Below are 25,015 nucleotides of genomic sequence, written 5' to 3'. Positions count from 1 at the left end.
AGTGTCGCCGAAAATGTTCTCCCAGAATCACAGTGCGGCTTTCGCACAAACAGAGGCACTACTGACATGGTCTTTGCCCTCAGACAGCTCCAAGAAAAGTGCAGAGAACAAAACAAAGGACTCTACATCACCTTTGTTGACCTCACCAAAGCCTTTGACACCGTGAGCAGGAAAGGGCTTTGGCAAATACTAGAGTGCCTCGGATGCCCCCCAAAGTTCCTCAACATGGTTATCCAACTGCACGAAAACCAACAAGGTCGGGTCAGATACAGCAATGAGCTGTCCGAACCCTTCTCCATTGACAACGGCGTGAAGCAAGGCTGCGTCCTCGCACCAACCCTCTTTACTATCTTCTTCAGCATGATGCTGAAACAAGCCATGAAAGATCTCAACAATGAAGATGCTGTTTCCATCCGGTACCGCACGGATGGCAGTCTCTTCAATCTGAGGCGCCTGCAAGCTCACACAAAGACACAAAAGCAACTTGTACGTGAACTACTCTTTGCAGACGATGCCACTTTAGTTGCTCATTCAGAGCCAGCTCTCCAGCGCATGACATCCTGTTTTGTGGAAACTGCCAAAATGTTTGGCCTGGAAGTCAGCCTGAAGAAAACTGAGGTCCTCCATCAGCTAGCTCCCCACCATGACTACCAGCCCCCCCACATCGAGCACACAGAACTCAAAACGGTCAACTAGTTTACCTACCTCGGCTGCACCATTTCATCTGATGCAAGGATCGACAACGAGATAGACAACAGAGTCGCCAAGGCAAATAGCGCCTTTGGAAGACTACACAAAAGAGTCTGGAAAAACAACCACCTGAAGAAGCACACAAAGATCAGTGTGTACAGAGCCGTTGTCATACCCACGCTCCTGTTAGGCTCCGAATCATAGGTCCTCTACCGGCATCACCTACGGCTCCTAGAACGCTTCCATCAGCGCTGTCTCCGCTCCATCCTCAACATTCATTGGAGCAACTTCATCACCAACATCGAAGTACTTGAGCTGGCAGAATCCGCAAGCATTGAATCCACGCTGCTGAAAACCCAACTGTGCTGGGTGGATCACGTCTCCAGAATGGAGGACCATCGCCTTCCCAAGATCGTGTTATATGGCGAGCTCTCCACTGGCCACCGAGACAGAGGTGCACCAAAGAAGAGGTACAAGGACTGTTTAAAGAAATCTCTTGGTGCCTGCCACATTGACCACCGCCAGTGGGCTGATCTCATCTCCGACCGTGCATCTTGGCGCCTCACAGTTCGGCGGGCAGCAACCTCCTTTGAAGAAGACCGCAGAGCCCACCTCACTGACAAAATACAAAGGAGGAAAAACCCATCACCCAACCCCAACCCACCAATTTTCCCTTGCAACCGCTGCAACCGTGCCTGCCTGTCCCGCATCGGACTTGTCAGTCACCAACGAGCCTGCAGCAGATGTGGACATACCCCTCCATAAATCTTCGTCTGCTAAGCCAAGCCAAAGCAAAATAAAGAAAGATATCTTCCTTTCTATTTTCAACCTCTGTTACAGGAAGGATGCAGAGGCTTTGGAAAGGGTTCAAAAGAGCTTCACCAGGTTGTTGCCTGATTAACACCAGCCATTCTCAATGGAGGCAACAACACATCTTTGTGGGGGGGGGGTGGGGGCCATGCACTAAATTTTGTTTTATATATAGGATATATGTTTTAAATGTAGTCAGTCGGAAGTAAGGAAGAAACCAAAACTTGACTGCTTCACAGGGAAGGGAGCATATAAATGTTGAGCAGAGTCCTAAGGTTGAGAATGGTTGATTTATATGATTAATGAGGAACTTTTCTGGCATTGCAGATTATGTTGCTTAAAAAAAATCTGGAGGAACTTCATGGGTCGAGCAGCCTCTGTGGAAGAAACAGAAGGGCTGACGTCTCTGATTGGAATTCTGCATTGAGACTTGATCAGTGTTGGTGAAGGGTTCTGACACAAAATGTCAACAACTCTTTTTTCTCCCACTGATGCTGCTCAACTCACTGAGGTCCTCCAGCAGCTTGTGTTTTGTTCCAGATCCAACACCTGCCGTCTTCTATGCCTTGCAGATGACTTAATTGTGGCAGACGTGGATAATCTGATGATTTAAGTAACCTCTTCATTGGGTTTTAGGTTTGCATTTTCACTGAATGTGAATCTTGGTGCTGCAACAACTTGCATTTATATTGTTCCCTGAATGCAATTAATTTCTCTGGAACCATTGGTTTTTGTATAAAGTCCTGAAAGTAAGAGAAGGACAGATGCCCGAAATCAGGGTGGACAAACTTGCTGAACTTAAGAGCCACATACTTAATGTTTGAGAGCTGCAAGACATGAAAAAATATTACATACATGTTTTTACTCTTATATACATAATTTGTTAAAAAATTACAAATAAATATTAAGAAATACATATATGTAATATTTTTCCATGTATGTAGTTTTTAAGATGCTAATTTATATTATTTTTAATAATCAAAAAGTTCATATACAGTGTGTGTGTATGTGTGTATATATATATATATATATATATATATATATATATATATATGTGTGTGTGTGTGTGTGTGTGTTTCGTGGACCAATTTTTTGGGTAAAATTTAGGGGATCAACTATTACACATACAAAGCATACTACTTTTGACCATGCTAAGTACCTGTATCATTCAGGGCATCAGGAGCTCAGATGGGCAGGCAGGTGGTCGGGACTAGATGGTAAGTCCAGGTTCGGAATATCAGGAGCTTGGATGGACGGTTGGGACTGGGTGATGAGTCCGTGTTCTGGGTGTTTGGCGATTGGATTGCTGGGAGGGCAGGGCCAAGGTGAGAGTCCACGTTTGGGGCATTAGGAGCTTGGATTGGCGGATGGCCAGGGCCTAGGCGAGAGTCTAGGGTCTGGGTGTCAGCAGCTCGGATGGGTGAGTGGGTGACCAGGACCAGGTGGTAGTCCGAGTTCGGTATTTCGGTTACTCGGTTGAATGGGCGGGCGGCTGGGGCCTAGGCGAGACTCTGCAGTTGAGGTGTCCGAAGGTTTTAGGAGGGAGTTCCCTCCTAGAATCAGGGTTCCAAACAGCTGAACGTACCATCTTTAATGGTTTAATTAAACAATAAAAATCACAAACATGAATTGTTGTAAGATATTGGCAAGTTTGAAGGCATATTTCCATCACATGTTGTTCTTCAATCCTGTATCTCGATACTCAGTATGACAATGAAATGAGTGTCCTGTCCAGCATTCCTGAGGGCCTTGAGTGCCAAGGTCTTCCTGATTGTGTTAGAGGTTTAGATCACATGCTCGAGTTGCCAATGGTTTGAACTAGACTGTGGCTGCAGAGGCTGTGAGAGAGCTGGAGGTGAATCCATGGATTCTTAGTGTCTCTGAAGGGGCTCTCTTTTGCTTCTCTTTCTTCTATTGTTATGGATGTTGGGCAATACTCATTGCGACTCTTTGTTTGCCTCGTGGCAAAATAACTGAAGTACCTCATGTAACAATAGAAGTAACTGTTAAAGCATCAAGATCATGTAATTTCATTTTGAGGATTGAATCTCCATCTTTAGCTCACTCCAACTAAGCTTTCTTTCTTACCCCTTGACCAGAGAACTTGTACAATCAGATGACAATAAACTTGACTTGATTCAGTTTGTCTCTTGCATTCTCTTTGTTCCAAACCTCATCCCACTAACTCAATATTGCTTCCCTGTCCATCCCACACTCCAAAAAGCTATTCCTCTGTCTTCAGCTTTCACTGTGATACTGAAATCATGATAATTTCTGATTCTGAACTTCCAGCCTGGTATACACTCTCTCCTCCTCCTCAGCAGAGTGCAGCTGTCTCATTCCAAAGCTCTGTGATTTTGTCTTCATCTCTTCCACTTCTTCATCTTGCATCTTTCGAGCTTTAAAAGGACCATTTCCTCAAGTTAGAGTTCCAACTCTGGAGCACCTTCTGACACTTTGCTAGGTTTAAGTATTAGATAAATGGATTCTTCTGATTCTCATGCTGGAGATTCTGAATTTTGCTAAACAAGTTAGCAGATCATTTTCTCAGGGCAGGTCTGACAACAGTTTCCATCTGCGGGCTTGTTGGCACTTGCTTGGCACTAGTTCTTTTTCCCCAATATTGATAATTAGAAGTGCAAATGTATAAGTCAATTTTAGCCATAAATTTGTCGCTCAGCTGGACCCACAGAGTTCACGCTCCATCGGTGAATCTGATTTGGCTGAGGTGCAAGCTATTTTGCTGGATATCAATATCATTTGGAAAGATTTCATGGAGTATTTTTACTTTATTAGACTGACAGATTTTAATCCACTTGGGAACACCATGCACTTTGCAAAATAAGCCGTAAATTCAGAGAGATTAAAAGGCAAATGAAATCAAGCCTTGACATGCACCCTGTTTTTCATTACTGCGACTTTTATTTCCGCAACAGAGCACCAGTCCTTACTTTAGGCTGTCCGACATCTATTAATCTTTAATTGTACAAGAACATCTGCAGATGCTGGGGTCAGGTGGAAAGTACAAAACATCATACAGGTCACAGAGATTCTAGTAACCAAAAAAGAGGTTACCTTTTCCTTCCAATGATCCTGCATGACCTGCTGCAAGTGAAAGATTATCGATTTCTATTTTAGCTGCACACTTTCCAAGTACACTATCAATTGTGCTCTCCCTGTCTCTGTGCTTATTCTCTCTCACGCATTCACACAATTTCTTCTCACCTTAGCTTCTTTCAGGAAAGCTATGGTCAGGTAAAATGTTTGCATATTAACATAGAATAGGTAATGGAGATGGCAGCTAAGGCAGTGGAATTGTCCCTGATGACTACATCTGCAAGAGGTGCATCCATCTGCAGCTCCTGACAGACCAAGTTAAGTATCTGGAGCTGGATGAACTCCAGATTATTCAAAAAGCAGAAGGGGTGATAGGAGCTTCAGGAAGAAAGTCAACCTCAGAAGTCAGGCAGTAGGTAGCTGGGTGACTGTTAGGGAAGGGGAAGAGGCAGTCAGCGCAGAGCACCCCTGTGGCCATTCCCCTCTGTAACAAGTATACCATTTTGGATACTGTTGCGAGGTGTGATCAACCAGGGACAAATCGTAGTGGTCACATGTCTGGCCCATAGTCTAGCCTTTTGCCTCAGAAGGGAAGGGGAGAAAAGAGAATGATAGTGGTTGGGGATTTGCTAGTTAGGTGAACAGATAGGAGGCTCTGTAAACAGATCAAGGTTCCCAGGTGCCAGGGTTAGGGGCATCTCTGATCTAGTTTATTGCATTCTGGAGGGGGAGGATGAGCAGCCAGATGTCGTGGTCCACGTGGACATAGATAGGAGTAGGGATGAGGTCCTGAAGAGGGATTATCGGGGGTTAGGAAAGAATTTGAAAAGCAGGTCATCAAAGATGATAATCTCGGAATTGCTGCCTGTGCCATGCGCCAGTGAGGGTAGGAATAGGAAGTTGTGTCAGATGAATGTGTGGCTGAAGAATTGGTGCAGAGGGCAGGGGTTCAGATTTGTGGATCATTGTGATCTATTCTGGGGAAGGTCTGACCTGTACAGAATGGACGGGCTGCACCTGAACTGGAGAGGGACCAATATCCTGTGATGTGAATTTGTGAGGAAGGGTAGGCAGAGGAGGAAACATAAACATAGTGATTTACATGGTTTGAAATGTGTCTGTTTCCATTTGAGGAGTATTAGGTATAAAGGAGATAAACTTGGAGCATAGATCAGTACGTGGAACTACAATATTGTGACCACTGCAGAGATGGGTGGCAGAAGAGCAGGACTGACTGATGTATGTATTGGGGTTTAGGTGTTTAAAAAGGAATAGGATGGGCGGTCGGGGGAGGGGGGGAGTAATATGACTGGTCAGGGACAGTGTCTTCTGAGTTGGTGTGGGTGGAAGTCAGAAATGGGAAGGGAGCAATCTCTGTACTTGGAATAGTCTATAGGCTCCCAAATAGCCCTCGGGACACCGAGGAACAGATAAGTTGGTAGATTTTGAAATGGTGCAGAAATTACAAGGTGTTGTCATGGGAGACTTCAACTTTTCAACTTCACTGGCACCTCCTGACTGCAAGAGGAATAGATAGAGCAGAATTTGTCAGGATTCCTGACATAGCATCTGGAACAGACGACTAGAGGAGAGGCCATACTGGATCTAATACTGGGTAATGAACCGGTCAGGTGGCAGACCTTTCGGTGGGGGAGGGGAGCATTTCTGTGATAGTGACCACAGCTCCCCAAGCTTTAGCATAGATGTGGACAAGGATAAAAGTAGACAAAATGCAAAAGTGTTCAATTGGGAAGAGGCTAATTAGGATGGGATGTGATAGGAACTAGGGAGAGTAAATTGGGAACAGATATTCACAGGAGAAAGCACAGAGGTAATGTGGAGGATGTTTAAGGACCACTTGTGCTGGGCTCAGGATATATATGTCCCACTGAAACAGGGGCAAGACAGTAGGAAAAGGGAAACGTGGTTGACAAAACAGGTGACGCAGTAAGTCAAGGGGAAGAAGGAAGTATATATTAAATTTTGAAAGCGGGAACCAGGAAGGGGTCATGAGAATTATATGATAGACAGGAAGCAACTTAAGAAAACTTGGGAGAGCTCAAAGGGGGCATGAGAAGGTTTTGGCAACTTGGATTAAGGAAAACCCTAAGGTTTTCTATGCGTATGTAAAGAACAGAAGAATAATGAGAATGAAGGTGGGGCCGCTCAAGGATAAAGGAGGCAACATCCGCCTGGAGGCAGAGGAAGTTGGAAAGGTCCTTAATACATTGCTTTAGTATTCACCAAAGGAAAAGTCCTTGATCAGGGTAAGATCAGAACAGAACAGGCTTGTGTGCTGAATTAAATTGAGATTAAGGAAGTGTTGAATCTTAAAAACTTTAAGATGGACATGTCCCTGGGGCTGGATGCGATTTCCCCTCCCCCCCCCACTTTGGTTGCTGTGCAAAGGGTGGGAAGAGATAGCTGGGGAGTTGGCTATGATCTATGAGTCCTCCTTGGCCATAGGGGAGGTGCCAGAGGATTGGAGAATGGCAAATTTTAAACAAACGTCATGGGGAGAATCCTGGGAATTATAGACCAGTGAGTCTTGCATTAGAGGTGTGAAAACTATTGAAGAGGATTCTTAAGGATAGGATTTATGAAATACAGTCTACTTAAGGATGGTCAACATGGCTTTGACAGCACTGCGTCACCTGTTTTGTCAACCACGTTTCCCTTTTCCTACTGTCTTGTGAAGGGAAGATCGTCCCTCACGAGCCTAATTGAATTTTTTGAGGAGATAATGAAAGAAATTGATGAAGATGGGGTAGATGTGGTCTGTATGGATTTTAGTAAGGCGTTTGACAAGTTCCCTCCATGAGAGATATGTTCAGAAAGTCATGAGACATGGGATCCACGGAACCTTGGTTGTGTGGATTAAAAATTCACTTGTACTGCTTTGCATCATTTGAATAACTTTCTGAAAAGTTCAACTTACCAAATTCCCATTTTTTCAGATATTTGCAAATAAGACATTTTCTTCACTCTCAGATACCCAACTTTCCTGGTGTACCTGATACGAACATTGTTGATGTTTTTTTTAAATTTACAACCCACTCTTAAGATTTAATATCTGTTATTTATGATAAGTTGGCAAGTTTAAGATCTGCCCTTTGATAAAATTAAATCTGGCTGGGAACAGGATTTCAGCCTTTCATTGTGGGATGAGGTTTGGAATTTAATCTTTAAATTGATTAATTCCACATTCCCTTTGAGCCCATTATTGTTTGTTTTAATTTAAAGTTGTGCATAGGGCTCATATGTCCAAAGTTAAATGATCTCATATTTATCCAGTTGTATATTCTTGTTGTAATAAATGTAAGAGAGATGAAGCCTCTCTTATTCATGTTTTGGATGTTCCCTAGCCTTGAAAAATACTGGAGGGATGTTTCCAAACCCTATCCCTCAATCTAAACCTCGAACCTAATCCTCTGGTTGCCCTCTTTGGTATCACTGGAGAGGATGATGTTTGTTTGACTCCAATTAAATCTGGGGCTCTGTCTTTTGCCAGATGTGCAATATTGCTCTGACGGAGGGACACTGCCCCACTCACCCATGCTCAGGGCTGAGGGTTATTATTATCCTGTATAAATCTAGAAAAGATTTGTTATTCTGTCAGTAACTTTGATGGAAGGTTTCAAAATTTATGGGGACCTTTCCTGAGCTACTTTTAGCACCTCTAGTTTTAATATAAAACCTCTCTTTGTTATATTACTCCAGGTACAAGCTATACTTTAATTTGGCTTGGGTTCAAGAGATGGGGGAGAAAAAGAAAATATAATATTCAGGATAAAATCGTAATATGTTCTGTTACCATATAGATGTTCTCTATGAATTAGACAATTTTGTTAATTTCTTTCTATTTGACATCTCTGTTGTGTATTTCACAAATTTTCTGTGTATATCTGTTTACTTATGTAAAACTTAAAAATATTTAGAAATTAAAAAATTACACTTGAATGTAGAAAGCAGAGAGACATCATGGATGGAAAGTATTCTGTTGGAGGTCAGTGATGAGGGGGAGTTGTGCAATGATCTGTTCTAAGACCCCCGCTGTTTTTGATATTTATAAGTGACCTAGATGAAGAAGCGGAAGAATCGGTCTGTATGTTTGCGAATGATATTCTCATGGTCGCATACCTACCTGGACCTGACGCCGCAAGTGTTTGTTTGGAGTGATGTGCACGGGAGGCTGTATGCATGCATAAGCTGGCCGCCATTGGTAAAGCACATGCGAGGTTAAAGCTAGGAATTACGATGACATGCCTGTGAGCAAGCCAATAGATAGGCAAGGTGAGTGCTGTGAGGGGCATGCTGGGAGGAGGAAAGGGGACCTTTAGATATTATGGGAAATGCAAAATAAAGGAAGGCAGATGCCCAATTTGTGGAGGTTAAAACTTGTGTGTTTGCTTTATTTTTGGATATATTATTTAAATTGCACTCCTCCAAGTGGTAACCCCACCGGTTCACATTGTCTTCTGGTGAAAATGGATAGCTAAGGATAAATTGGATGCAGGAGCAGTTGGAGAGGTCATACTGGAAGTTCCCAACCATTTTTATGAACAATGCTCACATTTGGTTCTCCCTCCTCGGGGCACGTTTCTCCTCGCTTAATATTACAAGCCAGAAGTCTAAATTTAGTTTACTCATCGCACATCTCTCAGAGAGAATTGCTTGCAAAGTGGAAGATGTTCTGATTAATTCAGGTGAAGATGACCCATACAATTCCCCGAAGGCTGCTGTTTTAGAGTTAACACAGCTGTCTCAAAAGTCTTGCATTGCAGAGCTTCGAGCCGATGATGATCTTGGCGACAGGAAGTTGTTAATGATATTCAGGCTGGCTAGTAAAGACTTTATTGATGGAGACGTTTTGAAGCAGAAATTTCTCTGCTGTTTGCTTTCCCAAATTCAAGGACAACTGATTGGAGTCTTTCAGAAGTTCACTTTGGACCAATTGGCGATGCTGACCTAGTGATGGTCATGAGCGCTGCAATGCAACCGAGGCTTCGGCAGCTGCCATTGGTAAGCAAGCAGTATTAGAGCAATACACTACAACACTGCTTCAACAGAGGCAAACAGAGCTCGAGCAGCAAGTGGCAGCACTCACTGAGCAGGTCCAAGCTTCAGCAACATTATGACGTTCTCTTCATTTCCCACCGAATTGGAATTGTGCTGGATGGGGATAAGGTAGTGGCAATGGATGACACATTTGTTGGAGACATTGGAGATTTCGTGCTGCGGTTTGGCTGTGTCACCCTCCTTGCGACTTCTATAAACTGTGCCTGGGAAATAAGGAGGCCCAGCAGTAGAGGCGATTACTGCTCTTGGACACGCCAGCTGCCTTCCATTCCTCAAAGACAACATCTTGGGAACTCAATTTTTGGTGGATTCCAGTTCAGAAATCTCTGTGGTTCCATCTACTTCTAAAGAATACAGACACCCTAACATCATGTGTTCTGTCTGCCGCATATAACTCCCATATGCAGACGAATGGCCAGCGATTGATAACACTGGAGTTTGAGTTTTGTAAGCCATTCTGTTGGGTTTTCACAGTCACAGAGGTAGCGAATGCCATTTTAGGTGTGGATTTTCTATTACATTTTTCTCTCCTCAAATTTAGCTGTGTAACGTACTACCATTCTTGTTTACAAGTGAGCTGCATTTCTTATCTATTATAAAAGGTCATCACCCATCTCACAGGTCTCCAACCATCATATTGGCATGGAGATATAAAACATACAGTTACCCACTATAGAAACCCATGGTACCCCAGTTTCGGAGCATACATGTAGATTGCCTGCGGTCTGCTTCAGGATAGCAAAGTCAGAGTTTGATCATGTGCAGGAGCGTAGGTCCAATAGCTGCTGGGCATTGCCACTTTATATAGTTCCAAAGAAGTCTCCAGGAGATTGGCGACCATGTGGTGATTACCGTACACTGAATAATGCCACCATCTCCGATCAGTACAATATTCTGAATTTGCAAGATTTTTTGGCCAACCTGCATGATAACTGGGTCTTTGCGAAAATAGACTTGCTGTGTGCTTACTATCAGATTCCAGTGGAACCTTCAGATATTGCCAAGTCTAGCTTTGTGGTCTCACCTATGGGAAGCAAAGGACAGATGGAGAACACAAAAGGGTATTGTTTAGTCACTTTTACAATGCTTTCTGGCTTTTATAGGTTTGGGATTCATGCTCTTCACATACTCCTTCTCCTTGCTCTTTCATGGTTCATTCACCATGTTGAGTTGGATATATGAGATCATTAAGACTCCAACTTCTGTTGCCTAATGATATGAGAAGCTTTGAAGGTGTGATATTCTTGTTCTCAGCTCATAAAAAGATAATAAGATTCCCACTGCAGTTTGAATTACATAATATGTATTGATGTAGACACTATAGGTATGTGTGCTTGTGCAGGAACATCGAAGGCTCTAATGCTGACTGTATTCTTCATAGATGATCTTGCATCAAAGGCCAACATTATTATTGATCCCGCCGAGATCTCTGCCATCTCCATGGATGATTTAGATGAGGATGATGAGAGTGCCATTCAACAGGTACAAAACTGCATTGTAGCTTTGCTTGACTTTGTGGTGTTTATTGGAATTGTCAGGTTCCAAATGAAATGTGATGTTATTATTGGAAACCAAGAATATTGGGAGTGTGGAGAAAGTCTTAACATTGATATTCTGACATCATATCCTTGAAAAATGAGAAGCACAGTCATCTTACCATTGGATGTCACAAGCGTTTTGTAATTTACACTAAAGCCATGCATCATGTAAATAACCCCAATGATCTTGCAGAACCTAGAGTTCTATAGCACGGAAACAAGCTTTTCAGCCCAACATAGGGTTGGAGGATTCCTGACAATAGGAAGCACAGAATTATCAAATTTAACCAAGATAGATAATAGTTAAATGCAAAAAGCAAAGAAGTTTGATTTTCTGTGTTACAGCAGGAGAAGGTGAATGAAACATAAAGGGAAAATTTCCATCTCAAATCTGTCAGCTCATTATAAATAATTGATAATAATTTGACATGTTGATAACAATATAAACTTAAAAAAAAAATGACAAAACTTTATTCTTGAAGTAAGTTACTTTTGGAAACTGAATAGTGAATTTGTGTGTTCTGGAGGTAAAGGTGACAGAAGAATGTAGAGGATTCTTCACCCCAGGATAAAGGTGCTGGCTGTCCACCTTATCCAAGTCGTTCATATATACCTCTTATTATCCCTCCCCATTCTGCCCTCTTCTCCATATCCCCAGACTCGATGAGGGGCTGAGGCTCAAAACGGCAACCATTCTTTCTCTCCCACTGATGCTGCTGAGCTCCTACTGCAGATAGTGTTTGGCTGAAGACTGTTGATGTTTGTAGAAGCCAAAGCTGCTGTTTATGTTGACCACCTTTGACTTCTAGGCAGTTACACATTTTCTGTGTCTCAAAGACCAGATGAAAGTCAGATCCTTGGAGACTTTGTGTTTGCTACAGTTCAATCCAGAGAGGATTGAGGATTATTTATGATTCAATTAACTCATCAATCCCCGAATGTGGGAAGCAGTGACCTGGTGTTTTTAAAGGGAGGGTGTAAAGCATGGCATCAATATATTTAAAGGAAATGTGGGAAGTAGGATAGTGGTATGTTTAAAAGGAGGGCAACAAGCAAGGTACCAGCGAGTTTAAAGAAAGCATGAGGAACAGGATGTAAGGGAAACATGGGAAACAGGACCCGGTTGAGGCATCTGTTGAATTATTGGAGTTTTACTATGGTGGGGAGAAGTCCTTGCATGATGTTCTACATGCAGCTTTTTCTTGTTCCGTCCTTGTAATTGGATTCTGCCTCCTTTGCATGTTCCTTGAACTTCGGCAGAGGCTGGGTGGTGCTACTGCTGGAGGTGGAGCTCTTGCCAGACCAAGCTGGTTGAGTTCTCCGACGCTAGGCCGTGCCAACAGGTTCCTAAGCACAGCAGCAGTGAGTTTGATGAACCCCCGTCGATCACTGGCCACTGTGGAAAAGGTGAAGGTTCGTACTCTGAGTGTGGACCAGAGGACAGCAGAGGATAGTAAGTACCCATTCAGTCAGAGGGTAGTTTGGTGAGGGGTACATACACAAAAATACTGTTATTTCTGATTAGAGCAAGGAACAACCATGTCACTTGCACATCTGCTAAGTGTTGCTTGTGAGGACACAAGACTACAAAATGCTGTAGTCAGGCAGCTTTTGCAGCATGTTTTTATGTCAATGACCTTAAATAAAATCTAGAGGTTAACATTTTATAATCACAGAGGCTGAGAAAAGGTTTGTAGGGCTTGGAGCTGGAACAGCAAAAGACAAGCGAAGAAAGCTTATAATTACATGGAATTGGGAAGAGGTATGGTGAGAATATTGGGTCAGTAAAGAAGGGGAATCATGTCAGTAATATCTGCAGACACTGAGTACATTTCAGAACACATGGCTACAGCAACAGTGCATGTCGTTCACCCCTGTGGCATACCTATCGTGATCCTCTGCAATAAATCCATCCAAGTAAAGCCTTTCATGTGACCGTCTATTTGCTGTGCAGTGACCTGATAAAGGATTTGAACCTGAACTGGGTAATTGCCAAATGATCCAAGAAAATGTTCAATTAGCTACAAGGAAGTAACTTTGTTCTGAACCATAATGCCTGTTGTGTGAAACAAGAAAGTCTGCAGACATTGGGGTCAAGTGCAGCACACAAATCTGCTGGTGAAGTAAAGGGGAACCAATTTTTCAGGCTTGGGCCCTTTATCAGATACAAGAAAACAATCAAGCCGACACCTGAATAAAAAGGAGGGTGAGGGGGAGGAGCCCAGGATAACAGGTAAGAGGTATCAGATGGATATAGATGGGAAGGTAAAAGAGAAAAATATCTGAGGCAATGGGGGAAGAGGGCAGAGGGCAACAAACTTGTAACTCTCTGATAGGAGAAGGAAGGAATGGATGGGGAGCTGGAGAAAAGGTAGGGAGACAGAGAGACCAGATGGGTTGGGGGGGGGGGGGGGCGCTGTTAACAGAAATTGGAGTTGATGTTAATGCTGTCTGGTTGGCAGACGCAATATAACATGTTGGGGGATATTTTGTACTCCATATGCATTTGACCAATAGAAGGATTAGATTAGGTCATGTGTATACGATATATATTTGTGCGTATTCTGGAAGTAGTTGTAGGTGGGTGAAGGTTAGGGTATGGATGCTGGTATTGGTGTAGTACTTGTGGAGGTACTTTTGTTTTGTCCTGGAGTTGAACCACACTTTGTACTTAATGGATATGTACACGTAGGGTGATGTAATGTAGTTACTTCTCCTTACAGTTGAAGGAACCCATGGAAATGATGGCTTATTGTTAGGGCGTCCTCCTGATGAACCAGAGCATGCAATCACAGAGAAGTCGCTCCTGGAAATACTTGATGGAGCCGTCATCATGTACAACCTCAGCGTGCACCAGCAACTTGGCAAGGTAATGCAGTAAAGGTTGCAGAGGGATTGCCCAAGATAGCCCTGCTCCTCTTACAAGTATCACTGTTGTGCTTAATGCATAAGGTGTTGCGTTAATGATGTGTCCAAATTCCAGCACCAAAAACACAATACTTACCCCCTTACTCACCCAAAGTCTTGGCCTTGTTCTGATTCCACCTGTCATTCAGCCAGTGCACACTGGGATTTCAGACCATCCGCTTTGCATGTTGTGCTTCAAGTAATTCTGGGAATTTCCCTTGCTGTGCAGTAAACGTGGAAGGTGTCAGGGCCCATCAAATTGCAGCATTAACAAAGGCGAACAAGACCCTATTTGGTATCATTCTGAAATTATGAGGCAATATAAAATGTACAGTTCTGTTGTTGTCCCTCACTTCCACCATTGCTGTTTCTTCTCACAGGAAAATAAATCTTACCATTCAGAAGGAAAATACCAGGATTGTATTCTTTTTAATTAGATTTAATTTAGGCATTCAGGACAGTTACGGGCCCTTCTGGGCCACAAGGCCATAGTACCCAAATACAATCTACTAACCCCATTCGTCTTTGGTAGGTGGGAGAAAACTTGTGGACATGGGGAGTACATCCAAACAATAACCACTTCGCCTCCCGTAAATAAACTTTGTCTCTTTTTTCAAACTTCACATACACAGAATTTGTGACGTTTGCTTGAGCTGTTCTCTTCACATTGAGTTGACTTTGCCTTTTTATATGGCTTTCTCTAACATACAGATAGTGAAGATTAAATTTAATTAGCTCCAAACTGACTGGAAGAATCAGACTGCATGTTGTAATATATTCCATGAGTCATCACTTTTGAGTCTCTATTGCACCGTGATCCTTGTTCAGTGATCCCATCCAAGGTCTGTGACTCGACAGATTCTTAATAATTAATTTTTCATTTATTTGCCAGATGATTACCCTTGAAATTATTCATGATGGAGTCAAAACTGAGTGTAGTATTGAAGTGAAGTGGAGTTGATGGTGAAGAATTAATGGATCAGACAATTTATTCAGTTTAGTCTCTATTTTAAATGGCATTCAATCTATACTTGCTTTTTGTGTCTTGCTATTATAATTTCCCATGTCAAATGGAAGCACCCTTGTGAATTTATTTTGCAGAAATGCACTCACCCACTTGCTGGTAACCTCACTGCAATTGGCAGTCAAACACATGACGAGAAACAAGATTTAACATGAAATGTTGATAGGAAGTGTGTGCATCACTGCAGGTTTCAGTTATTGTTGGGATGCTTTATTAATGAGCAAGTTGTCTCACACCTCTGTTAATCAGATTTCCTCAGTGTAATGATTCCCCATCATTAAAATGGCCAAAGTGCAAAGTGATGAGATGGGAATGATGCTTCCAGTCATTCCTGCACTTCACTTTGCTCATGATGTCTTTGCTTGCATTTGGTTCCACTTAGCACTCCAGCACATTAAATTGTTTGCTCTCTGAGATAAGATTAGCAATTAGATTCTCACAGAAAGGGAATCTGGCTTTTATTTTTCCACCAGTTATTCGTGCTGATTTCCCCAGTGCTGCACTCTGCCTAGCCTGCCACGAAACATTCGGATCAGGTAGCTCCATTGAAGGAGCAACAATAAGAGTAGAAACGTGGGAGGTCAGGTAACATCCGTAAAAAGGGAAACTATAAATGTTTCAGGTTGGAGAATATATGTTAGACTCCTCATCTGACCTGAGACATCAACTCTTTCTCTCTACCCATAAACCTCAGCATTTTCTATTTTATTTCAGATTTCTAGAACCAGAGAATATTACAGCATATACTTTCTCTTTAAAGTTAAAATTGAGCCTGCATTCACCACTTCAGCTGGCAGCTTGTTCCACACTCTCTCTACTCTCTGTGTGAAGAAGTTCTGTTACGGAGTCCAGAGGACCCCAAAAACCAGCAGCATTAGATATGCACCACAACACAGGGTCACTTAAACAAAAGTTGTTTTTAATTATATTTGAACAAGAAAACAGAATTAAACTTTAGCTTATTACTTAACCTACCTAACTACTTAATCCCCCCTCTAATACTAAGCACAGGTGTGTGCAATGTACATTTAAGATTAGAAAAGTTCTTTGGATCACAATCCAATCTCACTGGTTGCAGGCAATTCTTGTACTATGCACAGAAGTTAGCATTAACAAAGTTCACCAGTCTTCGGTGCTTAACAGGCAAATGATTACCACTCAGGACTGCTCTTGCTGGTTTTCAGAGAAAGATTCCTTTTCCAGAAAATCCACAACTGATTCCTTCTCAATCAGTCTTGCTGACAAAACTTGCCCCCTTCAGGGTTCTCCAGGTGATCTTCTTTCTTTCAGGTCACCTTTCACACTGCCAATCTTCTCCTTTGACCAGGCAGCCTTCCAAAGTTTGCCAGCTTGTCCCTCTGGAACGGATTTTTGTCTCTCTCCTCTCTGTTTCACACCCTCCTTCTCTGAGAGCAAAACTCTTCTCCTCTGCCTGCAAAGATCACATGCTCTCCCAGGCAAGCTGCTGTTGATACTTTGTTGCCTCCTGCAAAAAGCATTCTGCAAAAGTCCTGCAAATATTCTGTGTTTTATAATGTGTGTGTGCAAGCTGCTCTAACAATTCCTCCCAAACCACCTCTAAATACTCTGTCACAATTCCCTCTTAAACATTTTACCTTTCACCCTTTGTATCAAGTTTTGAAAGCCTTTCTTGCTTTCCTTGCTTCCTTGCTCCAATCTTTGTATCATCTGACAAATTGCTGATCCAATTCACCACATTATCATCCAGATCATTGATATAGATGACAAACAACAATGCACTGATCTCTGAGGCAAACCACTAGTCAAAGGCCTCCTCTCTCTCACATGCTTTCTCACTTGAGCTCTCTTACTCTCACTCACTTTTTCTCTCTCTCACTAGCTTGTTTCTCATGCTCTCGCGCTCTCTCCCTGCCCTTTCTCTTGCACACTTTCTCGCTCTCGCCTTCTTGCACACTTGCTCTCTCTCGATTGCTCTTTATCGCTCATTCTCCCTTGCTCTCTTGAACTGTCTCCACTCTTTCTCACTCTCACTCTTGCGCTCTCATTTCTTTCTCACACTCTCTCTCCTTGCCTTGCTTTCTACTTTGCTTTCTTTCACTCCTCCTACCCTCTTGTCTTTCTCACTTTCTTTATCACTCTGTCTTGCACTCTCAAATTATTTTGCACTCCTCCAATTCTGTCTTGCTTCCTCTCCCCCTCGCTCATGCCCTCTTTATTGTTCCATCTTGCGCTCACACATTTCTCTCTGTTATTCTCTCACTCTCTTGCTATCTCGCCCTTGTGTGCTCTTACGTTCTCTCGCGTTTTCTCTATTGCTGTCAATACATTCTCTCTCTCTTTCTCCTCTCTCTGGTTCAATCTCACACCCTCTATCTCTTGCATTATAGTTTTATCTTGTTCCCTCAAGCTCTCTCTTCTGTTCTCTCTCACTCTCCTGCCTTCTTTCTCACGCGCTCTGTTTTGCCCTTGATAAAGGGATTCGATCTGGTGAATTGACTGATCATTTTTACCCATGGATGCTGTTTAACCTGCTGAATCTCCCTCAAGATTCAACATTTGGTGTCTGCTTTTACCCATCTCATTGCTGCTAGTTTGTTGGATGGGTTGTACTCAGCTCAACTTTCTTTGTGTTTGCAGATGGTGGGGGTGTCAGATGATGTCCATGAATATGCAGTGGCTCTGAAGGACACTGAAGACAAAATTGCACGTTGTCCTGCAAAGGTAAGAAAATGGAATTTATTCCGGTGCAATGAAATGCTTGATGACCATGTACACACTACATAATGATGGTAATACAGATGAAGCCTTAAATTGGTCTGTCTGAGGTAGATCCACAAATACTAATCAGTCATCTCTTTTTCCCCTGAAGTTGTATGTTTGCACATTGCTAGTTTCAGATAACATCCAACCTTCATTACATTCTCAGGGAAATATACGGCAGAATGTGCAAATGCTCAGGGAATGTTTGCATGGTGCTCTGCACAAGTATAGTATATTCCATTGAGGGAGGGAAAGGATAATTCAGTGAAAGAACCATGGTGTACAAGGGATGTAGAAAATCAAGTTAAGAAGAAAAGAAAAGCTTACGATAAATTTAAGAAGATAGAAACTGATGGAGCTCCAGAGAATGACAAGATTTCCTGGAAAGAGCTTAAGAAAGGATTTAGGAGAGCTAGAAGGGGCCTTGAGAAGATCTTCGTGAGCAGGATTAAAGGATAAGCCCAAGGCATTCAACAAATATGTGAAGAGGATGAGTCATGTGAGGTTTGGACCCATTAGGGGTGATTTGTGCATGAAATATGCATGAAGTCAGAGGAGGTAGCAGAGGTCCTTTTTTAAATATTTTTTTCCCATAAATATACATATTAAAATTTTCCATTTTAAAAATATATAAATATAATTATATGTATATATAACTTTTTTCTTACAAAACAAAAACACAACAATCCCTTCCCTCCCTCCCTCTTCCCAATATAAATCCATACACCATCAGGGCTTACAATTGGGTTTAAAAAAGAAAATCTTCATTGGGGAAGTCACTTGTATTTTTATAATAATAGAACCTATTTATATTTGGGCCCCTATATCATCCAGATATGATTGACATATTTTTATACATATGCCATGTTTATTTTTTAGATTGTATGTGGGTTTTTTTTCCCATGGGAATACAACTGTTATCTTTGATTTCCATCGTGCTATCTGTAGAGGGGAGTCAGATTTCCAAGTAATCGCAACATTTTTTTTGCCACAGCTAAAGCTATTTTTACAAATGAAAATAGGAATTTTGTTAGTTTATTACTTGTTTCAATAAAATTGCCCAAAAGGTAAAGCTCTGGGTTGTCCGCGAAGGCCACCCCTGTTATATTTCAGTAATATTCTGCCAGTAAGGTCTCACCTTTGCACACAACCATGTATCATGAACAAACATTCCTATTTCTATTCCACATCTAAAACATATCTCTGATATTTCTGATTTTGATTTATGTAATTTCTGTGGTGTGAGGTATAATTGGTGTAGAGAATTATTTTGTACTAATCCGTATCTTGCATTTATAATTGATGTCATGCTATCCAAACATCAATCAGACCAGCATCTTTCCATTATTGCCTCACCTAAATCTGACTCCCATCTCTCTTTTGATTTCTGTAATCCTGGTTTTGCATTTTCATTTTGGAGAGCAAAATACATCCTTGATATAAATGTAGGTGTTTTCCTCAGCCAAATCATTCATTCCATCTCACTAATTTCAGGTGGGGCCAAATTTGGTCCCCATCTTTCTCTTAAGAACAATCTTAACTGGAGAAAGCAGAAGAATGTCCCATTGGCTACTCCATATTTATTTCTTAATTGTTCAAAAGACACAAGGCATCCTTACATATAACAATCATCAACATATCTTATTCCTTTGTCATCTGTTACCCAGATTCATAGACAATAGTACATTTTTACATAATGGTGTCCTCAGTGATATACTTGCTTTTTTCCTGATACATTCATTTTTTTTTGCCATATTCTAATCATGTATATTTATATAGGATTATCTGGTTTTGTTTATTATTGACTTGACATTTCATCCTCTTTTATTGAATTCACTCCCATTCAAATCTATGAAGGGGGGGTATTTTCTTCAAAGAAAGATAATAAAAATCTTGCTTGTGCTGATGGATAATACTTCTTAAAATCTGGAAGTCGAAGTCCTCCCAATTTATAGCCGATGTTAACTTTTCTAGTGCAATTCTTGATATTTTGTTATACAATTATGTAATAATTTAAATAAATTTTTATTTAGTACAATGAGTAACGATTGAAAGAGATACTGTAGTCCTGGCATTATCTTCATTTTTATACAATGCAGATTTTTCTATTTCTGTAAATCTTTTTCTATTTTTTCTAGTAGAGAGGTATAATTAAGCTTATATAGATTCTGTAAATGATTATCTGTCGTTATTCCTAAATATTTAATTCCATCTTTCTTCCATTTAAATCTACTGCTTTTTTTGGTATCTTTTGTAATCAAAATTCTGCAATGGCATTATCTCACTTTTGTCCATATTTATTTTATATCCTCATTTTCTTCCATATTTTTCTAATATTTTGTATGTAGTCTTATCAGTGATTCAGCTGGGTCAGACATATATAATAGCACATCATCAACAAATAAACTAATTTTATGTTCTTCCTGTCCAGCTTTGAGGCCCTTAATATGTGGGTCTCTTCTTATCGTCTCTGCCAGAGGTTCAATAGTTAGAATAAATAATGCAGTTGATAGGGGACACCCCTGTCCACTCAATCTACTCAAGAGAAACATAGATGACATTTGGTTATTAGTTATACTTTTAGCTTATGGCTGATGATAAAGAGTTTTTATCCAATTTATGAATTTTCTGCCTAGACCAAATTTTTCCAACAGTTTACATACGAAAGACCATTCTAGTTGGTTGAATGCTTTTTCTGCATCTAAAGAAAAAGTTATGTATGGATTCAACCTTGATTTTTCTTTATTGAATAATCTATGTAGACTATTTGAAGAGTGCCTTCCTTTAACAAATCCCACCTGATCTGGATGTGTTAATTTTGGTAAATATTTAACCAGTCTGTTGGCTGATGCCTTTGCCAGAATTTTATAGTCTGCATTCAGAAGTGATATTGGTCTGTATGATGAGGTTTTTAATGGGTCTCTATCTTTCTTCAGTAGCACTGTAATTAAAATAGTGAAAACGTTTCCAGGAGGGTTTGGGTCTCCACAGCCTAGTCCAACACATCCATAAATAGAGGCATCAACAAATCTTTAAATTGTCTCTAGAACTTAGGAGGGAACCCATCCTCCCCCAGGGACTTATTAGCTTGTAAAGTACCTCAAGCTTTCTCTATTTCTTCCTTTGTAAAAGTTGCATCTAAGTCGTCTTTTCTCTCTCTTCTAATTTAGGAAGTTCAACATTTGTTAAAAATTCTTCCATTTTATTTTCATCTACTACTAATTCTAAGTTATATAGTTTCATATAGTATTGTCTAAAGATATTATTTATTTTTTATTGTATCAGTTTCTGTCTCTATGGCATTTATCATTCTGCCAAGATAATACTTTGTGTGTGTGCCTGTTTTCCTAGTTCATAATATTTTTGTTTAGGTTTTAGTATCATTTTTTCTGTTCTATATGTTTGTAGTGTATTGTATTGTAACTTTCTGTTCTCTAACATATATTTTTCCTGTGTTCCTGATATCTGATATTCCTACTCCAATTTTGTTATATCCTTCTCTAAACCTTGTAACTCTCTCACATATTCTCTTAAGATTTTAGTATAAGAAATAATTTGTCCCCTCAAGTAAACTTTAAGTGTATCCCATATTAGAAAACTATTGTCAGTGGAATGAAGATTGGTTTCACAAAATATTTTGATCTGTCTCTTAATAAATTCACAAAAATCCTTCTTTAGTAATGTAGCATTAAGATATCACCTATACATACTTTCTCACATTCCCATTTTTGTAATAGTTAATGGTAACTATTAAGTATACTATAAATGTTAACTAAGTCTTGCTAAATACTCCATTTTTATCACTGTACTTTGTAACTGAGTAGACAATAAAAAATAGGTCAATCCTTGTATGTTAATCATGTACCCTTGAATAGAACGAATATTCTTCTTCTAAAGCATTGAGCCACCTCCATATATCAATTAAATTTAAATCCTTCATCAATGATAATGTCGTTTCTGCAGCTTTCGCCCTTGTTCTTGCTGATTTATCCAATATTGGATCTAACAAAAATAGAAATTTCCTCCAATCAATACATTTTGTCTTCTCCCTGCCGTTTTTAAAAAGATATCCTTCATAAAGACTTCATCATAATTTGGAGCGTAAATATTCATAAATGTCCATGATTCTGCATAAATTTTACAATGTGCCATTGCAAATCTTCCAGCTTAATCCGTTAATGTCTCTTCTATTATTGATATATTTTTATTAATTAAAATCGTTACACCTCTTGCTTTTGATACAAATGAAGGCGATATTACTTGCTCCACCAATCCTTTTTTTAATTTTGAATTTTCCAATTTGTTAAGATGTGTTTCTTGTATGCCAAGATCTGTTTTTTCTTCACCTTCCCATTAATTCCATTAACATTAAAACTAATAAATTTCAATGTTCTACCCATATTCTTCTTTAAAACAATATTTTTTTAACAACAAAATCTTTAATAGTAAAGTAATCCTTCTCCTTTAAGAAAAACACACAATGTCCCTGCCCTCATGGTGACGTATACGTAGAGCGTTGAAAGCCCACGAGAAAATCCCATGGAGTCTCTCAAGAAAGAAGAACCCCTTCCGTTAGGGCCATCTTTTCTCGTTACTCCTTTCCAGGCGCCTTAGACCAAAGTCTCCACCCTACTACCATTTTTCCAAGATTTATTCTCCCCCTTTTACTGAACTCACCATATCTTTTACTTTAAAACAATAAATACAAGACGGTTTTAGCAAAAATAAAAATTACTAATTTTACTTCTTTTTTTATTTAGTTCCATTATAAATATTTTCACAATCTTCTTCCTTGGCAACCTCAATCTTTTTTTTACAAGTGTTGCAGAAAGTCTTTCACCTCATTCTGGTCTTGAAAAATCACCAGTTCTCTTCTGCTACTTTGACCCTCAAAATCGCGGGATATATCATTGAGTATTTCAAGTTTTTTGTATGTAGTTGTCTTTTCACATCTTCAAATTCTTTTCTTTGTTTAATTAAGGTCGGGCTAAAGTCTTTAAAAATAGTACCTTTTCATGATCAACCTTGGGCGGGCCATTATTCTGCTTAGAGTAATCATGTGCTGCTCCCAGAATTATCTCCCATTCTCGGTAGCTTAAAAGCCTCTCCAGGACTGGCCTTGGTCTTTCTTTGCCAGCTCTTCGGGGGTCCAAGTGTTTGGTGAGCTCTCGATATTCAGATTTTCTCCAAATTTGTCTTCTCCCAACACTTGTGGGGTCCATGTTTGAAAAAAGTTCATTAGATCTCTTCCCTCAATTCCTTCCTTTAGTCCGATAATTCGGACATTGTTCCGACAACTGAAGTTCTCCATATAATCAATTTTGTCAATTATTTTTTATCTGACTTCCATTCTTTTGCTTTTTATTTTCTCCAAAGCTTCAAGTTTTCATGCGTTTTCATCAATTCAAATTCTGCTCAACCCACTCTCTCCATCAAATCTTCAACGATCTCTTTTATTTTGTTAATTTTTTCCATTTCAACACTTACGAATCTGTTACACAAATTTTCCATTTTTACCAGGATGATGCTCAACTCTTGACCTGAATCCCCTGGTTCTGCTGGATCGTTCGCCATTTTTGCACCACTTCCTTTTGAACTTTCACCCCAAGTTCCAAGTTGAATAGGAACTTCTTCAGTCTTTGTTCTTGGCGGCCATAGCTTCTTTGTGCTAGCTTTATCCATTTTTGTTGAAGAAAATTTTGATTTTTAAGTTTTAACCCTCTATTTAGCACTCCTTATGGAGAACTCAACTAAAATACATTTGTCTTGATCCTTAGTCTGACCACACCCCCAGTAGCCGAGTACTCAATGAATGCTTTGCTTCAGTATTCACCAGAGAAAAGGACCTTGGGAATTGTGAGGATGACTTAAACCGGACTGAAATGCCTGAGCATATTGACATTAAGAAAGAGGATGTGTTGAAGCTTTTGAAAAGCATGAAGGTAGATAAGTTGCAGGGACTATAAGAGATTTACCCATGTGTGGATGGCAAATACAATGGGAAGGGAGGGAGGAAGGAGATTCCTGAGTCAGTAGCGATAATCTTCATATCGTTACTGGGGACAGGAGGAGTACTGGAGGATTCTCCAGCAAATGTTGTTTCCCTGTTCAAGAAAGGGAATAGAGATAACCCAGAAAATTATAGATCAGTGGGTCTTACTTCAGTGGTAGACCATTTGTTGGAGAAGATCCTGAGAGACAGGATTTGCAAGCATTTTGAGAGGTATAATCTGATTCGGGCTCATCAGCATGGCTTCATCAGGGGAAAGTCATGTCTCACAAGCTTAAGTTATTTGAGGAAGTAAAACAAAGAACATTGAAGGTAGAAGGTAGATAAAGTGCATATAGATTTCAGTAAGGTATTTTGTAAGGTACCCCTTGCAGGGCTCATTCAGAAATTATAGAAGCATAGAATCCAAGGAGGCCTTGCTTTGTGGATGCAGAATTGGTTTGCCCAGAGAAGGCAGAAGGTGTTGTAGATGGCTCATATTCTGCATGGGGTTGGGTGACCAGTGGAATTCTTCAGGTATCTGTTCTGGGACCCTCCTTTTTGTGATTTTTAACAATGACCTGGATGAGGAAGTGGAAGGCTGGGCTAGTAAGTTTGTGGATTTCATGAATGTGGTTGTATTGTGGATAGTCCAGGGGGTTGCCATAGGTTACAAAGGGACATTGATAAGATGGAGCTTGACGAAGAAGTGTCAGATGGAGTTTAACCCAGAAAAGTGTGAAGTGGTTCATTTTTACAGATCAAATTTGAAGGCAGTGTTAATGGGAGGACTTTGAGCATTGTGGATGACCTGGGAGATATCGGGGTCCATGTCCATAGGAAGCTGCTGCACAGGTTAATAGTGTTGTTAAGCAGGCACATGGCACGTTGGCTTCATTAACTGTGGGATCGAGTCAAGAGCTGTGAGATAATGTTGCATCTGTACAAGACCTTAGTTAGACCTGACTTGGAATATTGTTTTCAGTTCTGATCACCTCAATACAGGAAGAATGTGGATTCTTTAGAGAGGGGCAGAGGAGATTTACAAGGATGCTGCCTGGATTGGTGAACTTGGTCTTTTCTCCTTGGAGTCACCTGATAGAGGTGTTCAAGATGATGGGAGTTATTGAATGTGTGGATGATAAATACTGGATGAAGTATTTCAAACTTTTTATGTTC

The 25,015-nt window shown here is 40.5% G+C and overlaps 1 protein-coding gene across 3 annotated transcripts in view; it reads left to right on the top strand.

Moving 5' to 3' along the window:
• Positions 1 to 25,015, top strand: part of LOC138763159 (E3 ubiquitin-protein ligase RNF123) — a 377,998-nt gene that overhangs the window by 112,036 nt on the left and 240,947 nt on the right. For all 3 annotated transcript variants that reach the window (XM_069936874.1, XM_069936873.1, XM_069936875.1), the window contains exons 22-25: positions 11,018 to 11,118; positions 12,435 to 12,627; positions 13,898 to 14,043; positions 17,725 to 17,808. In XM_069936874.1, the coding sequence (XP_069792975.1) occupies positions 11,018 to 11,118; positions 12,435 to 12,627; positions 13,898 to 14,043; positions 17,725 to 17,808 (524 nt within the window). The remainder of the gene's footprint in view (positions 1 to 11,017; positions 11,119 to 12,434; positions 12,628 to 13,897; positions 14,044 to 17,724; positions 17,809 to 25,015) is intronic.

Source organism: Narcine bancroftii, chromosome 5, assembly GCF_036971445.1.
Source record: "Narcine bancroftii isolate sNarBan1 chromosome 5, sNarBan1.hap1, whole genome shotgun sequence".
Lineage (NCBI taxonomy): Eukaryota > Metazoa > Chordata > Chondrichthyes > Torpediniformes > Narcinidae > Narcine > Narcine bancroftii.
The sequence above is the reverse complement of the archived record's forward strand: the minus strand, read 5'-3'. Positions and strand labels throughout refer to the sequence as shown.